The 26,957-nt window shown below is 33.1% G+C and overlaps 5 protein-coding genes across 5 annotated transcripts in view; 2 read left to right on the top strand and 3 right to left on the bottom strand.

Annotated features, from left to right (window-relative positions):
• The window catches only part of LOC119832455, a 16,960-nt gene extending 5,879 nt beyond the window's left edge, over positions 1-11,081 (bottom strand). The window contains exons 1-4 of the mRNA XM_038356124.1: positions 10,736-11,081; positions 9,929-10,081; positions 1,127-1,891; positions 322-433 (exon numbers count right to left, since the gene is read on the bottom strand). Coding sequence (XP_038212052.1) covers positions 322-433; positions 1,127-1,891; positions 9,929-10,081; positions 10,736-10,888 — 1,183 coding nt within the window. The 5' untranslated portion in view covers positions 10,889-11,081. The remainder of the gene's footprint in view (positions 1-321; positions 434-1,126; positions 1,892-9,928; positions 10,082-10,735) is intronic.
• On the top strand, positions 1,884-9,834 carry LOC119832137 (chondroadherin-like). The gene is made up of 8 exons (XM_038355737.1): positions 1,884-2,100; positions 2,186-2,357; positions 2,769-2,951; positions 3,164-3,387; positions 4,776-4,974; positions 7,463-7,641; positions 8,528-8,697; positions 9,523-9,834. Exons 1-8 carry the CDS (start codon positions 2,074-2,076, stop codon positions 9,797-9,799), a joined length of 1,431 nt encoding a protein of 476 aa, XP_038211665.1. The 5' UTR covers positions 1,884-2,073; the 3' UTR covers positions 9,800-9,834.
• An 846-nt stretch (positions 11,082-11,927) lies between the features above and the next one.
• LOC119832592 (H(+)/Cl(-) exchange transporter 7-like) lies at positions 11,928-19,623 on the top strand. Its single transcript, XM_038356270.1, has 15 exons — positions 11,928-12,242; positions 12,482-12,586; positions 12,672-12,870; positions 13,291-13,400; positions 13,806-13,949; positions 14,427-14,604; positions 14,873-15,022; positions 15,478-15,619; positions 16,408-16,546; positions 16,814-17,077; positions 17,312-17,488; positions 18,082-18,291; positions 18,421-18,591; positions 18,905-19,066; positions 19,298-19,623. The coding sequence occupies exons 1-15, from the start codon at positions 12,126-12,128 to the stop codon at positions 19,397-19,399; spliced, it is 2,370 nt and encodes a 789-aa protein (XP_038212198.1). The 5' UTR covers positions 11,928-12,125; the 3' UTR covers positions 19,400-19,623.
• A 2,315-nt stretch (positions 19,624-21,938) lies between these two features.
• LOC119832664 (protein abnormal spindle-like) lies at positions 21,939-25,544 on the bottom strand. Its single transcript, XM_038356368.1, has 5 exons — positions 24,229-25,544; positions 23,957-24,143; positions 23,608-23,789; positions 23,236-23,355; positions 21,939-22,720 (listed from the first exon to the last, which is right to left on the bottom strand). Exons 1-5 carry the CDS (start codon positions 25,462-25,464, stop codon positions 22,391-22,393), a joined length of 2,055 nt encoding a protein of 684 aa, XP_038212296.1. The 5' UTR covers positions 25,465-25,544; the 3' UTR covers positions 21,939-22,390.
• Positions 25,545-26,740: 1,196 nt separating this feature from the next.
• The window catches only part of LOC119832454, a 16,916-nt gene continuing 16,699 nt past the window's right edge, over positions 26,741-26,957 (bottom strand). The window contains exon 8 of the mRNA XM_038356123.1: positions 26,741-26,749. Within this exon, the coding sequence (XP_038212051.1) occupies positions 26,741-26,749 (9 nt within the window). The remainder of the gene's footprint in view (positions 26,750-26,957) is intronic.

Genomic DNA, 26,957 nt, shown 5'->3' with positions numbered 1-26,957 from the left:
AAAAAATGCTAAAAAAAGATCACATGATTAATGGACAACCCCTAGTCTATCGAAAAATAATCTGTTAAATGTCAGCAAATATCACAGATAACTATTTGTCGACAGATAACATCTGACAACAGTGATAGATAGACAGTTGATATTTTGAGACACAATGTATTTCTGGTTCCGCTATAACAACAAATAATAAAAAAAAAACTTAAGCAACGACTGGTACGGTCATTTATTGGACAGACAGTCGATTTTCTTGCAGTCACTTTTTATGCTTATTTTAGGTATATATGGATATTCTTAATATTAATTAGGAACAAGAAATCGTACCGTTTTGTTTATGTAACGCGTGCCATAACGATTCCTTTTCCGTTTCACTGTCATGCGGCGGTTTGGGCGACGATTGCGCTGACGGCACCGATTGAGTCTCCTCGGGATCGTCCTGAAATTATATAGTATGAAATGAGAAATCATTTATTTTGGTTCCTAATCTTACATTTCTTGTATTAATAAAAATATATATAACAATAATGTTTAACACTTGAGATTGATAAATTCAAATGTTAAAAAAAACCATTTATTCTATCATTTGCTAAATTATTATATTGAGATATTAAAATTATTACAAGAAAGTATAGAAAAAGCGTTATTTTCAGAGCATTGTCAGTTATTGTTTTTCGTGCTTTGTTGACAATAGCGGTATCGCATATGAAGCAATTATCAAAAAAGAATCAGTTGTATTCATATGATGACTGAATACTTTTTATTATAAATAAAAAAATAAAATGGCAACAGTTTTATTATTAATAACCAAAAATAACACGTTCATATCATAATGGATAATGTAATTAAAGACCATTCTAATAATGGTGATAGTAGTCACGCGGAAGGTACACAGACGGACAGCATTATTTACATAGGTCATTACCACGCGCGTACAAATTATATTCAACATAATTGATACAATACACTGTCCGTCCGTCTCGAGAGTATGGAAACACTTCAGTTAGTCAATATATATTGGTTTAAACGATACATATGAATAAGTTGTTAGTAATTAGAATTTAAGGAGATCGTGGACTGTGGTATATTCAAGAAATAAATTGATGTATATTAAATAATTGTGAACAATTACCTGCGACACCTCCGATATATCCATCTGTAGCCTGTCCGGGTCGGAGCCGCTGCTGCTCTGACTGCACTCCTCGTACACAGAGGAGTTCTCCTTCGCCGGTTTCGCTCTCACGCACGCCCTCGCGTACACGTGCTGCTTGTACTCGTCCGCGAAACTTGACATTTTGTTGCTCGCAATCGTTCTGTGTACATACGCGTTGGCCTCGCGCTCCTGCTCGTTGGGATCCAAGTACTCGCTCTTGGCCGAGCTGTAGAGGGACAGGTCCATTTCCTTGTTGTGCTCATCGTTGCTTCCCAGGCTGGTGACGCTCTGCGGCGCGTTGTGTGTGTACGGCTCGTCGACGTACTCCTGCTTGTAGTCCGCGGCGCAAGGCACGTGCGTCTTGTCAATGACGCTCGCGTAGTTTGACGGATAGCTATGAGATTCCTCGTTCTCACGCTGAGCGACCGCTACAGCCTTGCTTATTATATCGATGACTGTATTACAGTGCATCACTTCTCTCGCTCTATCTGAAGGCGGTAAACTTACAGTTTTGAACATTATGTTCGGACTCTCCTCGGGTTTGACGACATATTTTGTTGGGTCATAATTTTTGATTTGTAGAAGTGTAACCGCCGCCTGCCGACTCTCCAAGTTTTTCATCTCCTCTGTCGAATCCGGCGACCCGATTTCGGCGTATTTGTTCTTTGTTGCGTGATCGTAATCATTATCGTTCAATGGTTTAATTATTTCTTCCAGTTTGTCGGCCGTTATACTGAGGACTTCCTAAAAATAAAGAACAATGTTTGTACATCGCTTGTATTTGTTACACGATATCACAAATAAACGTTAACCAATGAAGCGCCACTGTTTCATATCTTTTATGATATCACTTGCCTCCTATGTGATAAGATAATAATAGATCTTTGTATGGTGTACGAGCAGTGTCCTTTCTAATTTCGAAGAAAATGTTCCTTTTACGTGATGTACCCGAAGTGAGTAATGTTAAGACAATCGCCCAAGGCTTATTGGTGCGTGTATCCACAAATTACATAAGATAATGGTGTTTCTTTGTTGTAGGTGTTAGTGATATTAAGTGTCCTAGTTTACGGATCTCACGCGCAAGATGACAAGAAGAGCCCCTGTGACATTTTCGTTCAAGATGTAAACAATCTAACATTGAATTGTTCGCGGCGTAATATTGATAAAATTCCACTGTGGCCTGAGGAAATTAAAGGTCTAGGAGAAAAAGGTACCACCTCCTGTGTCATTGAATTATATGTTCTAATCTAATTATGTAATTAAAGTTATATATCTGTATATATGTTGTCTTTAAACATAACGTTGTAAAATTTTAAATTGATAAAGATTATACAGTCTAAATAAAAAATGGGTGAATGGTGGAATAATTTAAGACTGAATCATATCGCAAAATGTGATAAGAAGCATAACAATGACAGCAGCCCACATATCCACAGCAAACTTATAATGGATTGAGAACGCAATTTATTTACAATTTTTATCACTTCAGTGTTTACGTTAACAGCATTGTAAAACCACCGGTTATTATTTTTTACGTTTTGTTCAAAATGGAATATTGATAGTGGAGATCGTGATATAATATAAGAAGGCATCGTGATTATTGTTTTATTATTTTTTTCAGATAGTCATGTACTCATTACGTTCTTTAACAACAGTATAACCAATGTCACACAATTGGCCCCCGTGCCAGGCAACAAAATTGCAATTAGCTTCAAGTCGAATAAAATTGTTGAAATTGAAGATGACGCATTCAGAAAAATTGATCGAATGGTTTACTTGGATCTGAGCAAAAATTATATTTCAGGTAATATATGTAATAAAATATCTATTCAATATTTTTTACATAGAGCAGAACATTATAAATTTGTTAACAATAAAATTGCCAATTTCGATATAAACACGGATTAAAAATCGTGTTACGTGCACAATTCATCTCAACATAAAATATTAAAGTAAGCCAAGGCGAACCAGAAGTATAATAACAATCTATTAAATAAAAATAATATCATTTTGCAGGAGAAGTGTTACGGAGCGAAATATTCCAAGGGCCCTATAAAAATGGGGTGTATAGTGACATTGCACTAGAGACTTTGAATCTAGGCTTCAATGAGATTCACTCCTTGGACAGATATCTGTTCCAGTATACGCCAAATTTGACGAGGCTGTACCTAAACAACAACCCAATAGAAATCCTAGATCATGTGACTATACTTGCTTTGTCGAGCGCGACCAAACTCGAGGTAGGTAGTTTTTTTATTACGAAAGTAGGACAATTTTGCAAACATGTCACCTGATAGGAAGCAGTCAATGTCTCGGTAACATACGCAAAATAGCGTTTAAAAAAAAATTATAAACGAAAAGCGGTATATCCCACGACATATCTTGGGAAAACCAATTTGCACAACACAGCAAGTTACGAGTGTTTATAATATATAATCTATAATCCATAAAACACAATTTTGTATAAACTTATCTGCTATCAAATTATCACAATACTTGTTTTATGTACTTATATCATCCTAATACGATCTACTGATAATTATCAACGAATGATGTTTAGATCAACACATATGTTAGAATGAATTCGCAATTTTAAAATGTATATTAATCCTACCATGATTACAAAAATATCTACTATCATGGCAAACATTTTGCAGATGATGGATAGCAATGAATCGTCTGTATTAATCCTGTATCTATTTCTATACTGAATGCACGATAAACACTAATGACGTGTTGCCGTAATGGCGTCGTATCAATCAGTGATAACCAGGGAAGCATACATATCCATATTTGTAAACAAAATACTTGATTATAGTTTTAGACGCACACTTTCATATTCGAAGGATTTCACCTGTCTTATACGTGTATGTGATTCCGCTATGATCCGTTTTAAGTTAAAGTTTTAACTAAATTCTTTTGTTACGACCAGTTCTCACTAGGAAAAGACACGTTAAAAACTAGAATATACTAAATTTTCTAAATAGAGCTGCCCTTGACACAATTATTTAGTCAAATCTTTTTTTTAGGTTAGTTTAATCATAACAATTATTACAACAATATTTTTTCATTGTTTTATTTACATTTTAGCATAACAATAGGTTAGAGGAGCAAAGCGACAAGCGTGTTAGGTTTTTTATGAACGACCGGTGAGTGCCAGAATCGACTTCAGGACGTTTCCCACTCAACCATAAACCAGTACGGACCAAAATAAAAATTCAATTAATTCTAGGAAAAAGTAAATTAAATCTCGGTATCAACGCGTTTTGCCTAGTTAGACCTACTTGTATTAAAGGCGTTTAGTTACACCTAGTTCTAACTGGCTGTAACATTTTTGATTATACATAAGATTTCCATTGCTATAATTTAAACAATTTAAACAATTTATTTGCTATCAGCAAATACTCCCTGGATATATATTCTAAATTTTACTATTCGCACTTAATAAAAGACTGCTTTAATAAATTAATCCAAATAACATTTCTTGTAGCCACTACTTTCGTATTATTATATATCCGTTTAAAACATTTTATAAAACAGTACATAACAACACCGGAACAAACAACCTTTCCCATGCATAAACAAGGTAAAGATTGAGCGAAACGATTAACATACATATTCCTTTTAGGTTCTCGACTTATCTAAGACGGACATCGACAACATACCGCTGGATGCGTTTAAGGGTCTCGTGAAGCTGCGACAAATAGATCTGTCTGGGAACTTCTTCTTGAACGTCCCCGAGAGCCTGAGTATCGTTGGCAAAACTTTACAGTACTTGACGTTCAACAACAACCCGATAATTGAGCTGAACGATGATAGTTTTGTAGGTACGTAATATTACTGGCACGATAGAATACAATACTTACAAAGTATAAAGGAATTGTCCATGCATAATATGTACACTAAGCTAACCTCACTATTACAACTACGATCTGTTTTGTAACTAGAACTTTTAGTTCCGTATTGTTGACTTACGCCTCTGCGTTAGCTGTAGTATGAATTAAAATTAAATATGACCTGCTTTTTAAGATTATAACATGAAGCATAGACTAAATAAGCTTAAGTCTTTGCTATAAAATAAAGTTGTATAAGCCGTTGGCTAATTAATGGACTACGTCAATCGAACGTGTTTTGATTTTATTGTGCAGATAAAAATATTGATGGCCAAGTCTGTACATAATTTTATATATTTTTTTAATTTAATTGAATTAAAACAAAAGGCTATCTAAGTAATAATATCTATGAACGTCTTCTGAGTCAACGATGATAAACTAGTATTATCACATTATATCCTGAATCATGATGAAGATACCAGCAAAAATTTAACCACATATTTGAAGTGCCGTGGGAAATCACGAGTTCAAATTATTCACACTTATACACATGGGCGTAGTGAGATTTTAGTTTGGGGGGATGGAGTTCAATAAAGCGATAGCCCAGAAATAACTCCCCAAGGGAGTCACCATTTCGGAAGTCCTTTATAGACTAATTTAAAGAAATACATATGTATATGGAAAATGAGCGAGGCCACTCACATTAAATAATATGTTAAAATTTTTACGGGGAAGGGAAGAACCAACCGCCCCCATGGCTACGCCCAGGATGATAGAACCTATACAATTAAGATCTACATACTTTTTATTAGTGATAATGCAATTACTTACTATACGTAAATACTTTAACAACTTAAAAAATGCAAGCTTTCAAATATTATTTCATTCCATAAGTAGCATATAGAAATTCGTTCTACATGTATTAATATCCAACTCAACGAAATACAAATCCAATACGATTTTATATTACGTAAACACATTCTAATTACGAGAAGACGATCACCGAACTTTCTATTGATGCAGTAAAACGCCAGTCAGCATAGTTACGTTATATCTACCTACTTGTCGAGAAACGAAAGCGGATTATGTTTTACCAGATTTTCACATATACGCAAAATGTCGCTGATTAATCCTCGTCTCCGGAGTCCGGGTGATATTACCCAAGATGCGGCAAAATACTTCGCTGACGAGTCATCCGCATTCGTCGGTGAGAACCGTAGAGATAAAATCGCTACGCTACGTCGGAAAACGAACCTTGAAATATTTAATAAGGTGACTGTGACTGATAAATGCACCATGAAACGAAAGCAATAGCCGTTTAAAAAGCCGAATCGCCTCCAAAATAGTCAGTCATTCACAAAGTGAGATAGTTTTAATATAATGACTCACTTTGAATTCATCATTATCACGATTCGCGTCGTTGTAGATTTATGTACATTGTTATTCGTGACGTAAATGATCTCGGAGCGTATCAGAGGATACTTACTATTTCTTTAAAGATCTACCAAATCCGATTTATATATGGACGTGAGTATCAATTATTAGATAGACATTAATATTTCCGCGCATTGACCAAAATGTGCGTCATATCTTAGGTCACGACTTTTTGCACTATTAGATTGAGATCGTGGTATAAGATATGCTAATATCCAAGCTATTGGGCCCCGTCAGTTACCTTACTAATACGAATACACTTATATAGTATAAACTGCCTTTGTTTGAAATTATTACGCTACATTAGATAGATTAGATATTAACAATAATATACATAACATTTTTGAAATAGAGAAAACAATATCGTAGAGTCGGAAATCAGGCAGTTATTAAAAAAATCAAGTGATAGTATATATGACGATATGTACTAACGCCTAAGAAAAGCAAAGCAAAATTTCAGTAAAATTCAGCTTAATCCAGCACAAATAATGATTTGTCGAAGGTAACAAGAATACTTAAAAAATACATTCTTCATTAAAGTTGGTAGGTAATGTGAGATGTGTATTTGAGGTAACATTACAGCTTGGTCTACGTTTCCTACACGTTGCCACTAATTGAGGGCTCCGCCTTCATTGGTTCACGGTATTCTATTTCCTCGAAACTAACCGAGAGGAAATCGAATCGCTTTATGATTTACTTGCTTAATAACAATTTTACATAATTCTACAAATTTACTGTTTCACGTCACTCTTTTGATCTTGGTATTCATTAAAAATTGTTTCTAGTATTATAAATATAAACGTTTACTTGTTGTACTTTTCACCACGTCGCAACGGAGCGAATTTACTTCTTGATTTTTGTGTATGGAGATAGGAAGAAGGCTGAATAGTACAGGCTTCTTTTTACTGCGTTGGAGCATATCATTCAAATGGGAATTTCATTTGAATACACTGCCCTTTATTTAATTCTCTTTACAACGTCACAACGATACTGACAAGAACGAAAACCGGAAAAAATACCTATAGTATAAAATTGTATGTATTTACAGGATTAACTAATCTACTAGAATTAGAAGTTGGCGAAAACGAGAATCTTGAAGAAGTGAAACGCAGTACATTCTCCCCGCTCACTAAACTCCGAGTACTTCATCTCTGTCACAATAAAAATTTAAGATACATCAGTCACAATGCCTTCCGAGGACTTAAAGATAAATGGACGTTAAAAGAGGTAATAACAACAAACTTTGACATTTAAAGTTGTGTATTTTAAGAGATTATAATACTGTTGAGAAGACAAACATGTCAGATATTTCTCGTCCTTCAAATCGCTATGATAATGTGGATGCCAACTAATCCAGCGCGACGTAATATCAAAACGTTCACGTATGAAATCACGTTTGTCGACCTTCCTGGTTGTACTTTCTAGATACCTATATTTATATTACGCGTTATAACGTTTTTTTTTCGTAGCGCAACTTGTCTCAAAATAATTAATTACAAGTACAAGTTTATAGGATAAATCAATAAAGAACCATACTTTCGAACTCCTATAAAATCTGACATTGATTTTCACGTACGCAAACAAATCATAATCAGTAAATAAAGTATACAAAGCGGTCTGGCCCAGTTTACATTTCTTACTTTACTTCAAATAAACTAGGTTAGCTGATCAATCAGTTTATATTTGTTTTGATAATACTCGATAGATTGCAAAATTCATCCCGGAATTAGGACGGGGCTTTATCAAGCGATAGTATTCGAAAAGTTCCTATTTACATATCACACAGCTTTGCGAGTTCTTCTGAACAACTCTAACCCTATATTATTATTCACCTATTATTATAGAGGTTCTTCTAGTATTAAAACAATCACAAAGTACGGTCTATGCAAAAATAATCCACCCAATACGTTTAAAAGATTACCGCCGCGTCATATTCTAGTTTGAACTAGAATATTGTACAATAACAAATACAATTGTAGCAACTATATATTCAAAACTTTCTTGTTTTAAATATACATTTAACATTGTAACTTTGGATCAAATTTACTGTTATTGTTTCGCATTCTAAGGACATGTAAACTGCAACGTTTGAGCGTGCACTTTTCCTCAACAGGTATATCTCGATGACAATAACTTGAGCGAGCTCTCGACGGACCTTATGCCGTGGAACAAGTTAGAGGTTCTGGGCATGACGGGCAACAGCTGGCTATGTAACTGTGATTTAGCTAATATCGTCACCAAACAGGACGCCGGCTCAAAATTTAGAACTGGAGAAATACCTTAGTGAGTATAGCTTTCTGGCGATAAAAAGTACAATGCCAAATAGCATAAGCATACACTTACTTTGGGATATTATTTAGATTAACATAGAATTGAGGTAGTTCAAAATAAATGGCAAAAAAAAGTAAACCAACAGAAAACAATATCATTATATGGAGAGAAATTTCATACATATAATAAGTTAGGATGAAAAATTGTCCCTATACGCGCCACGGCAGCCAAAGGTATTAGATGTGGCAGCCAAAGGAAATAAACATAGGTAGAAAGTGAACAGTCACAGGACAGCTTTATCCAGAGCGATTTGTTAACCTTCATACAAGTTATCCACTTGTTCTTATCTTTATCATATAGAAATGTAACTAAAAAACAAATACATTCTCAACTGTCAACAAAAATAATTACTATATCAAAAGAGAACTGACATGCAGTAAGCGATGATTTAAGATATTATTTGGTCTGCGGTTGTAAAAATTGTTATGACACCATGTTTTTGAGTAGTATAATATGTAGTGCTATTAGTTTTTTTTTAAACCACATTGGTCTTGATGGATATATATATGGATATACGTCATGGGATAAGATCTGTGAAAAATTAACCATACATATATAGGCTTACATATATTCGAAAGTAAATATTGCTGTCAGTTCCTCGTAATAGAATTGAATTTTATTTTGCGATATGAAAACATGGGGAGAATAGGGAGTAGTTTTTTTTTATGCAAATCTACACAAAAAGGCAGTATAATGGTGTTAATGTTTCAATACTTGTGATATCTATTATAGAATAGAATAATTGGATAATATATAAATGTGTGTATGTTGTTACAGTTGTGCAGCGCCTATGAGATTGAATGGAGCGTTCATTACAAACATCACTGTGTCTTTCTGTCCCACATTTGACACTACTTTTGCACCAAAGAGAGGATTCTCCTTCTCAGACTTAAGACCAAAACATATTTTATGGAGTATTTTAGGTGTAGGAACAGTAGTAGGTATTGGTATGATATGTGGAATTATTTTTAATGCCGCTAAAACATGCTACAAGAAAAAATTAAGTCAACCAATTCGTTATGTAAACATAAATTCAGAGTCAAGTTTTGCGTAAGCAAAATATTATTTATGTTGTATTATAAACAGTTTAGACATAAAATTGCATTATATTATGAAATTTATGACTTGTAATTATTTTAGAAATAAATATATTTTTGTTAATCATGACATTTCTATTACTCACCTCCTTTGGACCTGATAAGGAATTTGCATACTGAAGAAATTGTTCTAATAATCTTTCAGATTTGTGTGATAGTTCTCTAAATGTATGAAACTCATCTAGTTTGTTCGCACAACTTCCACATACTACCTGTGGCAGCATGTCTTCTGGAGATACCTAAAAAAATAACATAGATCATTTATTTTGACTTTACAATAACTATATTAAGAGATGATGTGGCCAATGACCTTTCACAGACATAATCATAGGTATGATTCATCAAGTAGCTATCAGATCAAATAAAAATATAAGAATTTTATTCCTTGACTAGCATATAACTTTAATATTCTGAGATCACATAAAAGGCAAATGCAGTTCCCCTATAAAATGCATGTCTATATTTAGTATTTATTGGTTCTCAAAATAGATACAGTGTCTGTTCAAAATAAGAGTGAAGTGAAGACAAGGAGAGCAAGGATGTGATTGGAAGTCTATGTGTGTAGAGATGAGGAAGGAGAGGGCGCGAGGGGCGCATGAGACCGCGGTTAGATAGGAGATCTCGTACGCTCCTTTGTTATCACCGCGCGGTCGCTGATATAGCGCACTGCCACCCGCCTTGCCTATCACTTCCAAGAACGACATTAGTCATACACTCGAGCACTCAACGCGTGGGCCGTAACATGATATCACAATGCGAAAATACCCAACACCCGCGAGAAAGTTAATGGCGCTTATCAGTATCCACAATCTTGTACGCTAATGCTTAACTTTCACATGAGAAAAACTCAGCTTTTCGCCACTAAATTACGAAATCAATGCACAATTATTTACCACTATTGACAAATATGTCATTATCATCTCGGAAAGCTGTGATTTATCCTTATCACGGTCGAATATTGGAAGTTTAACATCACTGCAATTATCGCCACAGAATGATAAACAAAGGCGACACACTGAATGGAACTTCGGCGGCAAGTTACACATATTTAGAAATCAAAACAGAGAAAAGATATCACAACGAAAGAAAACATTTAGAAATGAATCGCTTAACTAATTGAAAAATTATAAATATTTCTTGAAAAGATAACTCAGCATGCGATGATGTAGGATACATCACATCGCGATTGTCAACCAAACGAACGAGCAAGCTACACACACATACACAAATACACCATTGTTTACGGTACGTTGAATATTGCGCGTGTAGGTACCTACTATGGCGCTAGTAGTCTTCGAATTGACATTCTGATAAAAATGATAACGTTGTCAAAATGATTTCTGCTATCATTTTTATCAATAAGCTATTTATGCGTAGGATTTGAAAATATTTTTTTTATATTAATTGTAATTCGTCTTTCATAGTATTCATAATCTATTTTGGAACAAATGTGTCTATCTAAATGTATCTTTATTTTAGATTTAACAATGACGTTAAAATTTTTATGTAATGTTAATAATAATATTATATATACGACTAAATTAGGCAAACAAAATATGGACACATCTTTATAAAATTCCCAATACTAACAGTGTTCATTTAAAATGTAACAACTTAGAATAAGTCCTTAAATAAAGTAGAAAATATAATTCCGTCTTAAAATGCAGCAGTATTTACTAGACAAAAAGGCTATCGAATACTTCATTTAATCAATTTAAGTTAAAGTGATGTACTGCACAACATTGAAAAATTTGATATTAGTAATAAATAAATTATGTACGTGCAGATGCGGCGTGTAAAATAATATGAGGAAAACAAGTCAAAAACATTCTTTTTTTTTGTTTTAACATAATGTGTCATATTTTAATTCTGATTGTTATTAATATATAATCATTCCCCAAATATTATTGGGGATTTTTATTAAAATTAAGTTAATTCTATTAGTAGTTGAAATTGACATATGACATGTTTGATTACTGTTCCTGACTGATCAGATGATGACACATGAATATGAATGACAACAATGTTGAAAGTATACAAAGACAAAAATAATTGTAACTAAAGTTTATTGAATTAATCCTAAACTCGTGTACGCAATTAATATCAATCTCTTATAATTATATTCTTTTACCGAATTTTCTAAAATGTACCACTAACAAAAGTTACAATTAAAGCTATGTATTTGTAAATATGTATCGATAATAACTTAAAATACATAAACAAGGTGTTGGGATCACATCAGAATTTGACTTTTAACATACTTTAAGAAATATTTGTCTAAAAATGGAAAATTCTACTAATGAAATCGTTAATGAAACTTCTGATACAGCAAATCTAATAAGCAATGAAGAGGCTAGCACTTCAAACTATGCTCAATTAAACAAATCTTCTGACTTACAGGTACAATTTATGTTAGATATTTTTGATATAATACAAATTATAATATTTATAAGTAGCAAATGAATAAAATACGTATTTTCTATGTTGTGTTGATGATTACTTAAAAGTAATAAATCAAATAATTTAAATTAATAGACTTACATAAAATATGTGGACATATTATTTCATGTTCATAGTAGAATTTGTTATTTGGCTGCTTGTCAAAGATTTATTTTAACATTCATCATATTAAATTGTAGGATTCTGGTGAAGAGGACATCCATGGAAGTCATGGGATAAGGCGTAGGCAGCCTGTGCAAAAAATTACACCAGGATCTATGAATATTTTGTCAGCAAAATATGAGGTGAGTGCATTTTTATGTTAATTAACATAATTCATAACAATTGAAAATGTTTTTAATATTTATGACTTGTCCATAATTTTTACAGAGTTTGGATTATGACACATGTGAAAACCACTTACTTCTAGATGAAGAAAGGAAAAGAGGTTATCCATATATAGTCAAGAAAGACATAGCAAGATGGTTTATTTTTCTTTTGATTGGTGTCATAACAGCGCTAATTGCTTTTATAATTGACATTTGTATTGAAGAATTCTCCAATATCAAATATGTACAGCTGAAGAAATGTATCCTTTTAAAAGATTATATACATTTGGGTCGAGATCACGGGTGGAGGGGTGGTGGGAGAGGTTGGTTCATATCCTGCCTCATGTACACATTTCTTTTATCTTTTAATAAAATTTCATTTATAAAGCATTTAAATGCTATAACACTATAAATTAGAATCATATAAAATTTATCTTAGACATAGCTAGGGGGTTGTTTTAGGTATTCAAACCCTCAAAAAGGTGGATGGCATTTGCAAATATTCTTACCATATGAGCTCGTAAACACGTAAGCTCAGATTCTGTTTTATACATGAAAAAGAGACTGACAAATAGACAGGGTTATTCTTATTTATCTATATAATTTCGCATTTATGATAGTAGTAATTAAATTATGCAATAATTATTTTAATTATATTATTTCCTGAATAAATCATACAGCTGTTGATAAGTATGTGCTGTTAGATAAGCTCTACATTCCATATTTGTTGTGGGTGTTGACAAATATATCAATTGTGTTTATTGGAAGTGTACTTGTTGCATATGTGGAGGTAAGTGATTTCAATTCATTTAAATTATAGTAAATTTAGGTGGCCATCAATAGTTTCTATCTATTACTAGAATTAATAAATGGTTGCATATTATGTTACATTAGTTTATTAAAAAAAAAATAATTCAGTTAATAATAACAAAAGTTGTGGAAATTAAAGACTTTTACTATGAGCATGGTTATGGGGAGATGCTTGCTGTCAAGTGTTTGAAACGTTGGGTTAAATAATATAATGAATAAATCGCGTTTAAATTCCATAAAAGTCTTTAACTTTTAAATGTATAATACTTGTGTAAAATCAAACACCTTTTGTTGTGTCCAAAATCCAAAATTATTAAAAATATATATTAAACGACAAAATTTAACTTTTTATACTTGCATCTTGATAAACATGTCAAATTTTTAGCCTGTAGCTGCAGGCAGTGGTATACCGCAAGTAAAGTGTTATCTCAATGGAGTTAAAGTACCAAGAGTCGTTAGAATTAAGACACTGATTGTTAAAGCAGTGGGAGTTATCACTGCTGTTGTTGGAGGACTAGCTGGTGGGAAGGTTTGTAAAAAACAACGTGTCATTCTGTTTTTATATACAATGTACACTACAGCACAATGTATGCATAGCGAAATCTCAGCAGTTCTATTTCGCCAATTTTGAACTGTCTTTCTCAAAAATGACGTTCTTAATTGGACTACATTATTTTGTTGAGCTTATTTCTCAATTACTATGTGATATTTCAACCGATTGACGATATTTTTTATTGTTTGTTGGTAAATTTATGTCTATAGTTCCCACTTTAAAATAGGAACGCCGTCGACTTTCTTTTTTATTTCAACTATTCAAATTCTTTCACCAAAGGGCGAATTAGAAAAAAAGCATAGACTTAAGCCAATTAATGTAAAAACGTACATATCCTTGGCTCTTTCCCACACCGTTGTCGTATGGAGAAAAAATACCAGATAAAAAATATTAATCTTTTAAAAATTAAACAGCAATTCTTTTTTGAAATTTCGTATGACTGGATATATACAGGAAGGGCCCATGATACACAGTGGGGCTGTGGTTGCGGCGGGAATTTCTCAAGGCAAGAGCACGACATTTAACAAGGACTTTAAAATATTTCAATATTTTCGTGAGGATCACGAAAAGAGAGACTTCGTGTCTGGAGGAGCGGCGGCCGGCGTATCTGCAGCTTTTGGAGCTCCCATTGGTAATTTCATTCAGCATACTATTTTTAAAGTGACTTATGACCGCCAAATAAATTTCTTGGAAATTAATGATCGCAAAACTTTATTTCACTAATAATGTTTTCCTGATGTATATTTTGCAGGTAAAAATAACTAAAAAATGTAAAGTTCGAAATCTAGTATTTTTTTATTGTGCTAAAATAAGAATTAACACAGAGAGATAGTCTTTCATTTCCTTGGATATATCTAACATTATCTTAGAACATGAAAAAATTATTGTTATCTTTCAAGGTGGTGTTCTATTTTCACTGGAAGAGGGGACAAGCTTCTGGAACCAGGCACTAACATGGCGAACATTTTTCGGTACCGTTGTCTCTACATTCACGCTAAATTTTGCCCTGTCGGCCTATCATGGTCACCCCGGCGAACTGAGTTATCCTGGTATGTTGGCTTTAATACACAAATATATATATTTTATGCTTTGCACCACACGGCTGCATCTACGGAACAAAGTCCTGTAAGAATTTTCATCCCTTTTCCTATTTCAACCCATTGAATGATTAATAAAGATTGCACATGTCTGACCCACTGTCTTCCCCTTTTTTCATTCTCAATGTCCTTCAAATTTTGCGGTGTAGCCATGAAAGTGTAATAAAAAGACAGACAAAATAATTTCGCATTTAAAACTTTTGTTTGGATGCTGTTAATAAGTTATTGAAGATATATTTAATATGAAAAGTGGTAATATGAAAACTTTGATATGGATCAAATCAAATCATTAAAAAACCCAGCCTTTATTATCTTTATGTGTTTCCTTTACTTGAAACAGTTTATTTATGAAGACTTAACCATTGAGCCAGTTGTTTTTTTTTTTTTTATTTTCCAATTTTTTCTAGGCTTATTGAATCTCGGTAAAATGGAGCCATTCCCCTACCAAATCTATGAATTGCCAGTGTTTATTGTCTTTGGCATAATAGGTGGTCTACTGGGAGCTCTATGGAATTATATTAACTACAAACTGGCAGTTTTTAGAATAAGGTAAATATTTTAACGCAATTATGTTTATCATCATGCATGTATAATTATATCTCCAAAGTAGAAAAAATAATTAGTTTTTGTAAAGAAAGAAAGAAAGAAAATACATTTATTTATAACAAGGTAAAGTTAATAAAAAATAAAAATAATATGATTTACAAAAAGTTAAATAAACCTCGTATAAACGGGAGATCCACTCAGTGTTTAAGAGTCTAAGCCCATTAAAGGAACTTAGACTCTCCACTGATTTCCAGTGGATACCACTGACAGTGTATGTTTTTGTAAAGTAGATAGTTTTTATAATTATTCGGTTATTAAAAATTGACCGAAATTGCTCTGCCTGAAAATTTTTTGCAACAAAATCGATTTCGATTCCCGCTCATGGTTGATCTCTTTTTCTATTGACATATAAAAGGGTGGTTTTCATTCAGACTTTTTTTTTGCTTTTTTACTTATAAAGTTGACTTTATTTGAAACTACCGGTCCGCACCGGCTTAGCCCGTGGTACATATATATTTTATAGCCTTCCTCAATAAATGGGCTATCTAACACTGACAATCCTGAGATTAACGCGTTTAACCAACCAAAAAAAATCTCTTTTTTAGTATAGATTCAAGGAACATTAATCCTTCCGTGTGGTTCCTTTAGCTCCTTTTCCTCCTTTCCGTTGTAGTTTTTTGTAAACAACAGCAACAAATTTATTCAAACAGTATTATTTCATAAGCATTTTTCATTTATGCTATGATTCAAGAAATTAGAATAGATCTAGAAATGATATATAATTTTTATAGGTATGTGGGCACACCGTGGTTGCGTGTTGTGGAAGCATGCTTAGTGGCATGTGTTAGTGCTACGTGTGGATTCCTTATGATGTTTCTTCTGAATGACTGCCGTCCGCTCGGCGAGGATCCCACGAAAGTGCCGCTCCAGGTACGTATGTTAGTCAATTATATGTTTACTAGCTGTAACCTGCGGCGTCACTCGCGTGGTACCCGGATAAAAGTTGCGGTAGCCTATGTGCTAATCCAGACTATAACCTATCTCTGTCCCAAATTTTTTACATATACGCTGAGCTGTTTTTGCGTGAAAGAGTTATAAACGTCCATTCATCCATTCATCCCTATCGTACCTGTATGAAATTTGGTGATAGTGAATTATTCACTCTCTAAAATAAATTTTTGCCTTTTTTCAATCCAGCTATACTGCGCGGACGGCGAGTACAACGCGCTGGCCGCGATCTGGTTCCAAACACCGGAAGCGTCCGTCCGTTCGTTCCTCCACGACCCTCTCGGCTCGTACAAGCCAGTGTCGCTGCTGGTGTTCGTGATCAGCTACTTCCTGCTGTCGACTTGGACGTTTGGTCTCGCCGTGTCCAGTGGACTCTTCATACCGAATCTGCTGACGGGCGCCGCGTGGGGGAGGCTGTTGGCCATTTGGATACAGTACGCGATACCGTCTACGGTACGGCTGACCTCAAAATTATTTTTTTGTTGTCTGTACAGATTGTGTGAATTATTTCATGATGTTAGAAAATGGAAATGATGAATTAAAGAATAAGAGATTCCTTCACAAAAATATATACCCAATTATATGTTAATATCAGCAATCTAAGAACTATCGATTCAATCCTTCCATGCATATTCACTTGCTATATATTATGTTTATCGTGCAATTTTTTATTATTTCATATTGTAGAGTATAAATCCAGCCAAATACGCTTTGATCGGCGCTGCGGCCCAGCTCGGTGGTGTAGTGCGAATGACCATTTCTTTGACGGTCATCATTATCGAGACAACTGGGCAGATCTCGAATGCACTGCCAATTATTATCACGCTGGTGGTGGCCAAATGGACTGGGGACTTCTTTAATGAGGTTCGTGTAATCATCATCAGTGACAATAATTTTATTTTCTTTTGATCACACTGTCTTACTACTTCATCATATTTAATGAAATAGACTCACTCACAAGCGCCTATTAAAAATCGTACAAAAAGTGATTATAACATCTCATTTCTTGACTGTATCGTTCAGTCTATTGTATCGCTCATAGCAATACTCTGACTTATTATTATTATTATTATTTATTTATACAAGAAACAAAGACTCATTTTGTTAGTAAAAATTTATTATGTATTAAAAACTATGTTATTATGTTTTAAATACAACCATTGTAACTACTAGGTATGTCAGCCACAACTACAATGCTATAATGGAAGCAGACAGTAAACATGCGTATGCAGAATTTTGTTCAGGACAATTTTTGAGCGATAGCGAGTCTAGTTGTTTATGAATGAGTGAACGGATGAATGAAAATTGAATTTTCATTCATTCATTTCATTTCAGAATTTCCAAAATTCGTTATTGCGTACAAAAACAAATAATATATAGGCGAATAAAAAATGTTCATTGCGCTATGTAAAATAAACAATTAGAATCGATGAGGTTGACGACCATTCCACGACCAGGGTATATACGACATCCACATCCAACTGGCCGGCGTGCCGCTGCTCGCGTGGGAGCCGCCGCCGCTCGCGCACAACGTGTACGCGTCGGAGGTGATGTCGCACCCGGTGTTCACGCTGCGGACTGTGGAAAACGTTGGCCATATCGTGGAGATACTCAAGCTGGTGTCGTACAACGGCTTCCCGGTCGTCGATCCGCCGCTGGCTGATGATGTGAGTGGTTATATCTGGCTCTCCAAAAAAGTTGCCAAGTGAAAAAAATTCACGTAAAATCTAGTATATATCTCTAGCCTCCCGATTACCTCCATCTATTAACATAAATCTACATTTTCTGCATTATAGGCTGAAGTGACGACTTACAAGCGGTTGCGTGGTTTAATACTCCGTTCCCAATTAATAGTACTCATACAGAACAAGATATACAATGAAAATGCGAACACAACATGGTCTAACTTCAACGTAGACATGAATATGTTTAGGAAGGAATATCCGCGATACCCTTCTATTGATGAGGTAAGAATAAAACTCATTTTATCATTCATTTAAATTAGAATGCGAGAAAGTAGAATAAAGCATGAAATAAAAGCGTAATAAAAACCATATACACAAACTCACTGACTCTTGTGGCGCTCAAACCCCAAACTCAAAAAGCATATTAACAAATATTTATTCACAGTGTATCAAAATTAATGTCATTTACACCATTTATCAGTTTCATTGTATCCCTGAGTCCTGACCAAATTATATCTAATCTATATCACTTTTAGTATAGTCTATTTCTGTATAACTATAGTCTCTATTATTTACATCACACAATAAATTTCAGTTGGAAATAGCGGACTGGGAGAAAACATGCACAATAGACTTACGACCCTTTATAAATCCATCTCCATACACCTTACCGCATCGAGCATCTCTACCAAGGCTTTTTAGGCTTTTCAGAGCTCTAGGATTACGACATCTACCTATTGTGAATGATGTCAATGAGGTATTTTTTGTATCAATTATACTTTTTCATGTACCAATTATTAATGTATGTAAGTACTGTAACATCATCAAGAAAGCATTCTATTGACAAAATACTATGGAATTATTGCATTTAGAATAATTTTATCTTATTTAACCAAGAGTTACTGAAGTTTTGAATGAACCAAAAATATACTTACTTAAAACAAATAAGTTTAATGGATTTTTTTAAATAAATTCTTTATTTGTCCAGGTGGTAGGAATGGTAACACGGAAAGATATAGCAAGGTACAGAGTATGGAGGCATCGGGGACATATGGGAATGGAAGAATTATTACTTTCTAGTGAAATTTAAATATTAATATTTTATAGGAATTATATTGATATTGTATATTAATAAAAGTATATGAAAATATTAATTAAGTGTAAAACATATTAATTACCTGTTTTTATGTGTAGGAATGCCAATAGTTTATTAGTGATATTTTTTAAAGTATTCTGATAAACACAATAGAGCTGTGAAATATTTGATATAAATAAGTATGAGTATAATTTATTCTTTTTAGCTCATTAGTCATGCTAATGTAAGAACACTTCTGTAATTTGATTTCATGTTGTTTACTAATTAGTTTACCAAAGACATCTATCAAAAAATTTATTATATTTTGGTCACTTTCAATCACTGATTAATATATTAGTGTTAGATAATTTAGATTATATTTACACGGAGGAAATATTTATTAATAAAAATAAAGTATTTTATTCTGTGTTTTATTCTTTTGCTCATAAGAATACTGCTACAATTATATCATTAACTGTAAAATCTCATTGTCTGTCATCAACGATATGAATAGTCCTATTCTCGTCAAGTCGTCGTTAATTATTAACAAACAGTTCCCAGCCAATACCAGCCCACAAATTGATAAACAATATAACAGGTAGAATAACCAATATCAACAGTATATAATTCACATATTCATCCATTGTAAATTTATTATAGGTATCAGATATTTTTGATGTTTCTCAGCAAAACGTGAACGTGAACCTGAAAATTGTTAGGAATAATTTTTTTACTTTTACACAGCAAAGAAAATCGTGATATTTATAAATAACGAGTTTCGATGAGATCTAATTTTTTTCAATTCAATTTTTTTTTGTTAATGGCAATTTTGCTTTGTACAATTCTGCCAGTATCACGTTGGGAAGATTATACACGATTTAGAAAATTTTTCTATATTAATTGATGTCAATCAAATTGCAGATATACCTAAAACAAAGAAACATACACAATATATAAAAATACACAACAAATAAGTCAGTAATGTTAGTCTTGACAGATAGTATAAAATAAGAGTTAATTAGAACAGACAATTTAACCTATGTTATGAATAGCTAAATAAGTTATTAGATATATAAGATTTTATAATTTAAATTTGTTAGAAATTATAGAATGAGATAGTAACTTTAACATGGGATCATTCAATACTGACAGGAGGAGATTCATGTTTGTGGGTCTGGGGATGTTTGGAGGAAGGGAGTCATATAAGGAAGAGGAGCAGTTTGGACAGTTAAAAAATAAATGGTCTAATGTGCCCTCGTCTATACCGCATTCACATAAAGAGTTATCCCTAACCCTTATTTTTGCCAAATGGACTGGAGTGCAACAATGACCCAGTCTCATTCGGTAGATCATTGAGGTGATGAATTTATTCAAGTTTTTATATTTAGCAAACCAAGGTTTTTTAGGGATACAAGGCTGTATGTTAGCGTAGTGCTTTCCTTTTGTCATTTGTGAGGTTTTCCAGGAAGCTTCCCATGACTTAAATAGGTGAGGCTTAGCCACTGCTGCAAGATCCTGGGAGTAAACTAGCTCATGGGTCTCTGGGGCCATACGCATATCGATGAGATCTAAATTTAACACAATGTAATCCAATGTCAAAATTATCTGACAATAATTGTCAATGTCACACATCACATTCTTTTTAATATTTAATGGTTTGATTACGAGACCTTTAAGCCAAGTGTTATTTTTGATTCACAAATAACATTATGGTCACAATCAAAGATATGGAACCCATATTTGGTTCTATGTATATTAAAGTACTTTGTGAATATAGTTAGGTATATCGTCTTACTAATTTTAAATATTTGTCATGTTTATTTTCATCCCTATTTATTGTTGTCCTCTCACAGAGCAACAAACTAATAGATATTTAGTAATTGAAATACATTTGTTATCACTGGATATTGGCAGAATCCATCTCTATTAAGATCGGAAAGGCTAAGAACAAGAATATGCATTTCACGTTATAGTCATGGTAATTAATTATGTTATAACAAATATATCAAAATTAATTTAATAAAAAAAAAATTATGTGGTGTTGCCACAACAATCAAATGGATGGAAGTTGATCTTATACGGGCTCTTAGACTTATAAACAACTGAAATTTCCTAAAACCCTTTTCACATCTTTGGCATTTGAATGAAATAGAACTGGCGAAATTATATTCTTAGGAGTTGATTTGGCACCTCTAGCACACGGCATCTAGTATCCCTTACAGAGATTGGTATAATAATCCGGATCCACTATTCATACTCACAAAGTGTCAATGGGTTCGATATTGCTTTAGTGATAATTATATGCCTAGAGCTATGCTTCGATATAACTAGTATTGTAGAGATAGATTGTGAGTTTTTATGGAGTAATCTCGGGGGTCAGGAAGTAGGAACCTTAGATCATATATGTCTGGATAAGCCTTACTTGCGTATTCCCCTCTGCCAAAGTATATGCATTAGAGCAAAATGGCGCCGACGATCGGCATTTATCATTAAAAAAAATATATTATTTGTAAATCCATAATCATTAAACCTGTCATGCATAAAAAAAACAATCAATATATTATATTTTATTAAATTAAACATACAATCACTTTACTTACAAAGCGAGAGTTAACATTAAAAATAACATGATTATGTCAAGATTAAATTATTACAGCAATAAAAAGATGTGTTGAGATTTGTCTTTGAGAGTGGAGTATAAAATTCATCAAATAAATAAAAATTACACGCAAAGAGAAAACAAGTGATACAAACAGATTTTTTTACTATTAAATACTAGGGTAGATATGGCAATAGGTATGGGATATATCTTAATTTGCAAAATATAAGGATTAACCTCATATTTTTCAAATTAATATATTATTTAAATATTTATTCTACTTTTAACCTATAGATCTTTCATTTCAATAATTATTACCCAATGAGAAAACTTAAATGGGTATACCAATTTAAGTGTTCTCAATCAGACACATCTCAATACATTATTAATACAATAAAAACATACAATTACAACTCAAAAACATGGAAGAGACAGTTAATCGCTTGTTGGGCATCCTCAAAGTATCGAGGCTTGTCAGCTCGCGAGATTCCGTAGTCGGGGTCCAACGCTGGCAGTAGCAAATCGGGGTTACTGCTATTGCTAGAATTACTGCAAACACTAACATTGCCGATGTCTCGCGCCGATTGGTTCGTGTGAGAGACAAAACGGCTGGACTGTGGCGTGCTCAGTCTGTGCCGCGCCGAGTTAGTTACCATTCTCTTCATCCTATCTACGTTGCCTTTAATTGCCACCATTATTTTATGATTTTCTGCTTCGTGCAGATAATCCTTCAAATCCTGTAATGGTAATTAATTTTTGTGAAATTTCATGTCTCAATCGTTTTTTTAAATCAAAATAGCTTTCATTATAAACATCTTTATCTACATGTTTTGATGTCACTTTTTAACCGAGTAGGCCATATTCCTACTTGGTTAAAATGCTTTTTGTAATATAAATAAATACTTTTATTAAGTGAAGAGCGCCTGGTATTGAAGCTATCCTATCTCCAAGTTTTTTTTTAATTTATCCATTACTAGACGCTCGTCCCAGCTCCATCCGGATATCAAGATTCCTGTTTTATCGCAAGGGAGCATTTAATCTGGATAAAAAGTATCCTATCATCCAAGTCAGCTCATACCCTGTTTGTATACCAAATTTCATCAAAATCTATTCAGTAGCTTCAGCGTGATTGACGGACAAAAATCAAAACAAACAAACTTTCACATTCATAATATTAGTGTGATTACTAATTATTGATGGGGTTATAAAAATTACGAGTCTGATATTTTTAAAAAACTTATCATATAAATACCTTTTTAATTTCATCATATTTGGCGAAAAGCCATAAGTAAGTAGCTAGTATGCAGAATAAGTGCGTCTCACTGTTGCTAAATCGCCACATGAATTTCAACACAGGCGGTATGCGGTCTCTCTGCAAATAATATATAATACGTTAAGCTATACCTACATACATACAAAAAAACTAAGAAACACGTGTGCGTCTCAGGACACTCGATAGAAGCTTATTTATAGCTTATTTTAGGTTATTTCAACTACTTCTATAGAATAAAAATCAAGATACTTGAAATATAATAGTAATAATATGTAATTAATAACTAATACTGTAAAGTTATCTCTTTTGCTTATTCCGATAATGTCATTTCAATTTTTATTAGCCACTCACCGCATATATCTTAGGTCCAGTTATCTTATACCTAGTCAGGTTGACCAAAACGGAAGCAGCCGACTTCAACACTTCAATACTAGAAATAGATCTGTTTGTTACAGACATGTACACATATACGCGACGCACTATTGAAGCTGCGTTTGAGTTATACATCATCGGGAACACCTCTGTTAATAGCTCTGAAACATTCATATTAATAATATCATTAATGATATGTTTAATATCAATAAAAATAATTTTTGATAAAGAAAATAATTGTTACTTTATTTCTATACATTTTTTTAAACAACCTTGTTACTTTTGTGTAACAAAACAAATTTATTAATCTTATATAATTTTATCTTACCAAGAGATCGGAATGCTCTTATTACAGTCTCTATATCGGACATGTTTCGAAGAACATCCATGGCTTCTTCATTTCTTTCCCCAAGTGACCTCTGAGTAGAATGAACTTTATCATCGCGCCATCTCCTTCGCCATTCTAGAATTCTTGCATCATTAGCAACGCGCACTCTGTGTCCGCGAAATAGAGCCTGAAATAATGTTTAAATTTAATATTAAAATAAAATTAAAAAAAATATTAGATACAATATTCAAAATAATAAGAAATATACATACTTGAATTTTTGCTGCAGCCCAGTCTTGCCTTTTCTGTTCTCGTAGTTTTAATAAATTCTCTCTTTTGTTTTTTACTTCCTTCCTTACCAAGTACCCCCTCATGTGTGCTTGTAATTTTATTATTGTCTTCCTTTTGTGCATATACTCGAAATGTATATCACGCGTTAAAAGTTTTCCTCTCCACAATCTCTGTATGAATACTAACTTTTCATAGTATCGTTTGTAAGTCCTCTGTACAAGATATTTACGTACGTTCTTTTGTATACACAAAGCAGCCTTTTCTCTTTTATTTTTAAGGATTTGATCTCTAGTTCTTTTAAGTCTATAAGCGCACTGAATAGCTATGACAGACGCCTTGAGTCGTTGATATTTTCTCTTCTCTATAAAACATCGAACATGTGCTTGCAACTTTGTTATATTAGCTTTAACTTCGAGGAATTGAGTCCTTGAGTTCTTCGTTAATAAATAAGATCTGTAATATCTTTGTATTTTTACTGTCGCATTCCTTATTTTCAAGTAGTGATTGCGAACAACTAACATACGGAAGACTGATTGCATAATAACTACTTTTCTTCTAAATTCTAAGAACCGTCTGCGTTCTTTTATAGTACTGTACCAATTTGTTATTGTTGTAATGGCTTGAATTTGTACCAGAGTTTTCTTTCGAGCTAACCGTCTTTCCCTTATATGGCGCTGTACAAATATAGTAGCTCTTCGCAATTGTAAATATTCCTTGCGAAGTTTTTTAGTTTCTATGGTAGATCTATACCAGTTTTGTATCAATATAACAGCTGACTTTAACTGGGTATATTTTGATTTTTCTTTTCTACCTTCAACATAGGCCCTATATGCCATTTGAATTTGTAAACAGGCTTTGCGTTGATTTTGATAAATATTTCTTTGCTTAACCATTAGTTTGTAAGCCCTATAAGTATTTTGAATAACGATAACTGCCGATTTAATTGTAAGGAAAATAGTTCTCTCTTTCCTCATTAAAATTAAGTCTCTATATCTGCGTTGTATAACAGTTGCAGCGTTTCTTAATTCCAGATAGAGTTTACGTTGTTGCGAGCCCTGTTTATATGCTCTGTAAAACTTCTGAATAGTGATACAGGCAGTTTTTTTAGCAACAAAATCTTTTGTTGCTTGTCTCATTAGGCAATGAGCTCTGAATTTTCTTTGTAATAGAATAATAGCAGCCTTTTTTCTTAAATATTGTTTACGAATCATTCTCATCTCACGTAAAGCCCTATACCTTGTTTGGATTACGATAGTAGATTTCTTTAATAACAAATATCGTTTTTTCGCTTCTTTCATAGCTTGCACGCTTCTGAGATGTCTTTGAATACATACAGCAGCTGACTTTAGTTCTACATAGTATTGTCTAATTAATTTCATCTCTCTATAACGTCTATAATGTGTTTGTATAGTTACAACTGCGTGTCGTATTTGTAAATAAGTTGTTGTTTGCTTTCTCATTTCTAAATAGGCTCTGAAATATCTCTGAATTGTAACTGTAGCAGTCTTCATTTGTAAGTATTGTAATCTAATATTCTTTGATACAACATAATTTCTATAATATTTCTGTAAGCATACTGTTGCACTTCTAATTCGCAAATACTCTTCTCGTTGTCTCTTGGTGAGAACATAACTACGATATACTTTTTGAATCGTAATGCAAGCTTTTTTTGTTATTTCATATTGTTTCTTTATCTGTTTGCCGTTTGTATTGTTTCGATACCATTTTTGGATTTTTATTGCAGCTTCTTTCTGTTGAAGGTATTTTTCGCGCATTCTCTTTCCAATTTGATAAGCTCTATAGAATCTTTGAATAAATATACAAGAGCGTTTCAATGTCTCAAAATGTGTCCTATGTGATATCATTTCTTTCTGAGCTTTATACCGTGTCTGAATTGTAAGAACTGCGCGTTTTATTGCTTCGTATTTTTCCTTTAATTTTTTCATTAATAGTTTCGCTCTAAATCGTCGCTGTATAATAATAGCTGCATTTCTCATTTTTATAAAATCGTTTCTAACTTGCCTCATAATTAATAAACCTCTATAATAGGTTTGAATAGATATAGTGGCCTTTTTCAATTCCAAATATTGATTTCTTTGTTTTTTGGTTTTCATAAATGATCGGTAGTAGTTTTGGATAGTCAGGACAGCTTTTCTCTGTCTCAGATATGTATCTCTTATTATTTTCATTCTCAAATAAGATCTTAAATAAGTTTGTAAAATGATTGTACTCTCTCTTAATTTGAGATACTCCAACCTTGTTTGTTTCATAGTTAGGTATGCTTTAATTCTTCTCTGTAAAGCTATAATTGAATTCCGTTTTTTAATATAATCATTTCTACATATTTTTCCTCTATAATATGCTTGTAATTTTATCGTTACTTCTTTCAGTTCCGTAAATTTCCTTCGCTCGTCCCTCATCTTTAGCAAAGCTATGTAGCGCTCTTCAATAGTCTTAACGGCATTTTTTATTGATAAGAACAGTCTGCGTTGTTTAAACATCCTGTAATAGTTTTGTATACGCACCACTTTTTCTTTAACTTCAGCAAAGTGCATCATATCTTTTTTCATCAATAACTTACGTTTGTACGTTCTTTGAATATATAAAGTGCAATTTCTTAGAGTTTGGTATCGTTTTTCCGCCAAAAATCTACGAGCTAGAGCTTGAATATAAACTACTTTCTCCAATGTTTCTTGATAATGTTTCCTAC

This window comes from Zerene cesonia, chromosome 15, assembly GCF_012273895.1.
Source record: "Zerene cesonia ecotype Mississippi chromosome 15, Zerene_cesonia_1.1, whole genome shotgun sequence".
Taxonomy (NCBI): domain Eukaryota; kingdom Metazoa; phylum Arthropoda; class Insecta; order Lepidoptera; family Pieridae; genus Zerene; species Zerene cesonia.
The sequence above is the reverse complement of the archived record's forward strand: the minus strand, read 5'-3'. Positions and strand labels throughout refer to the sequence as shown.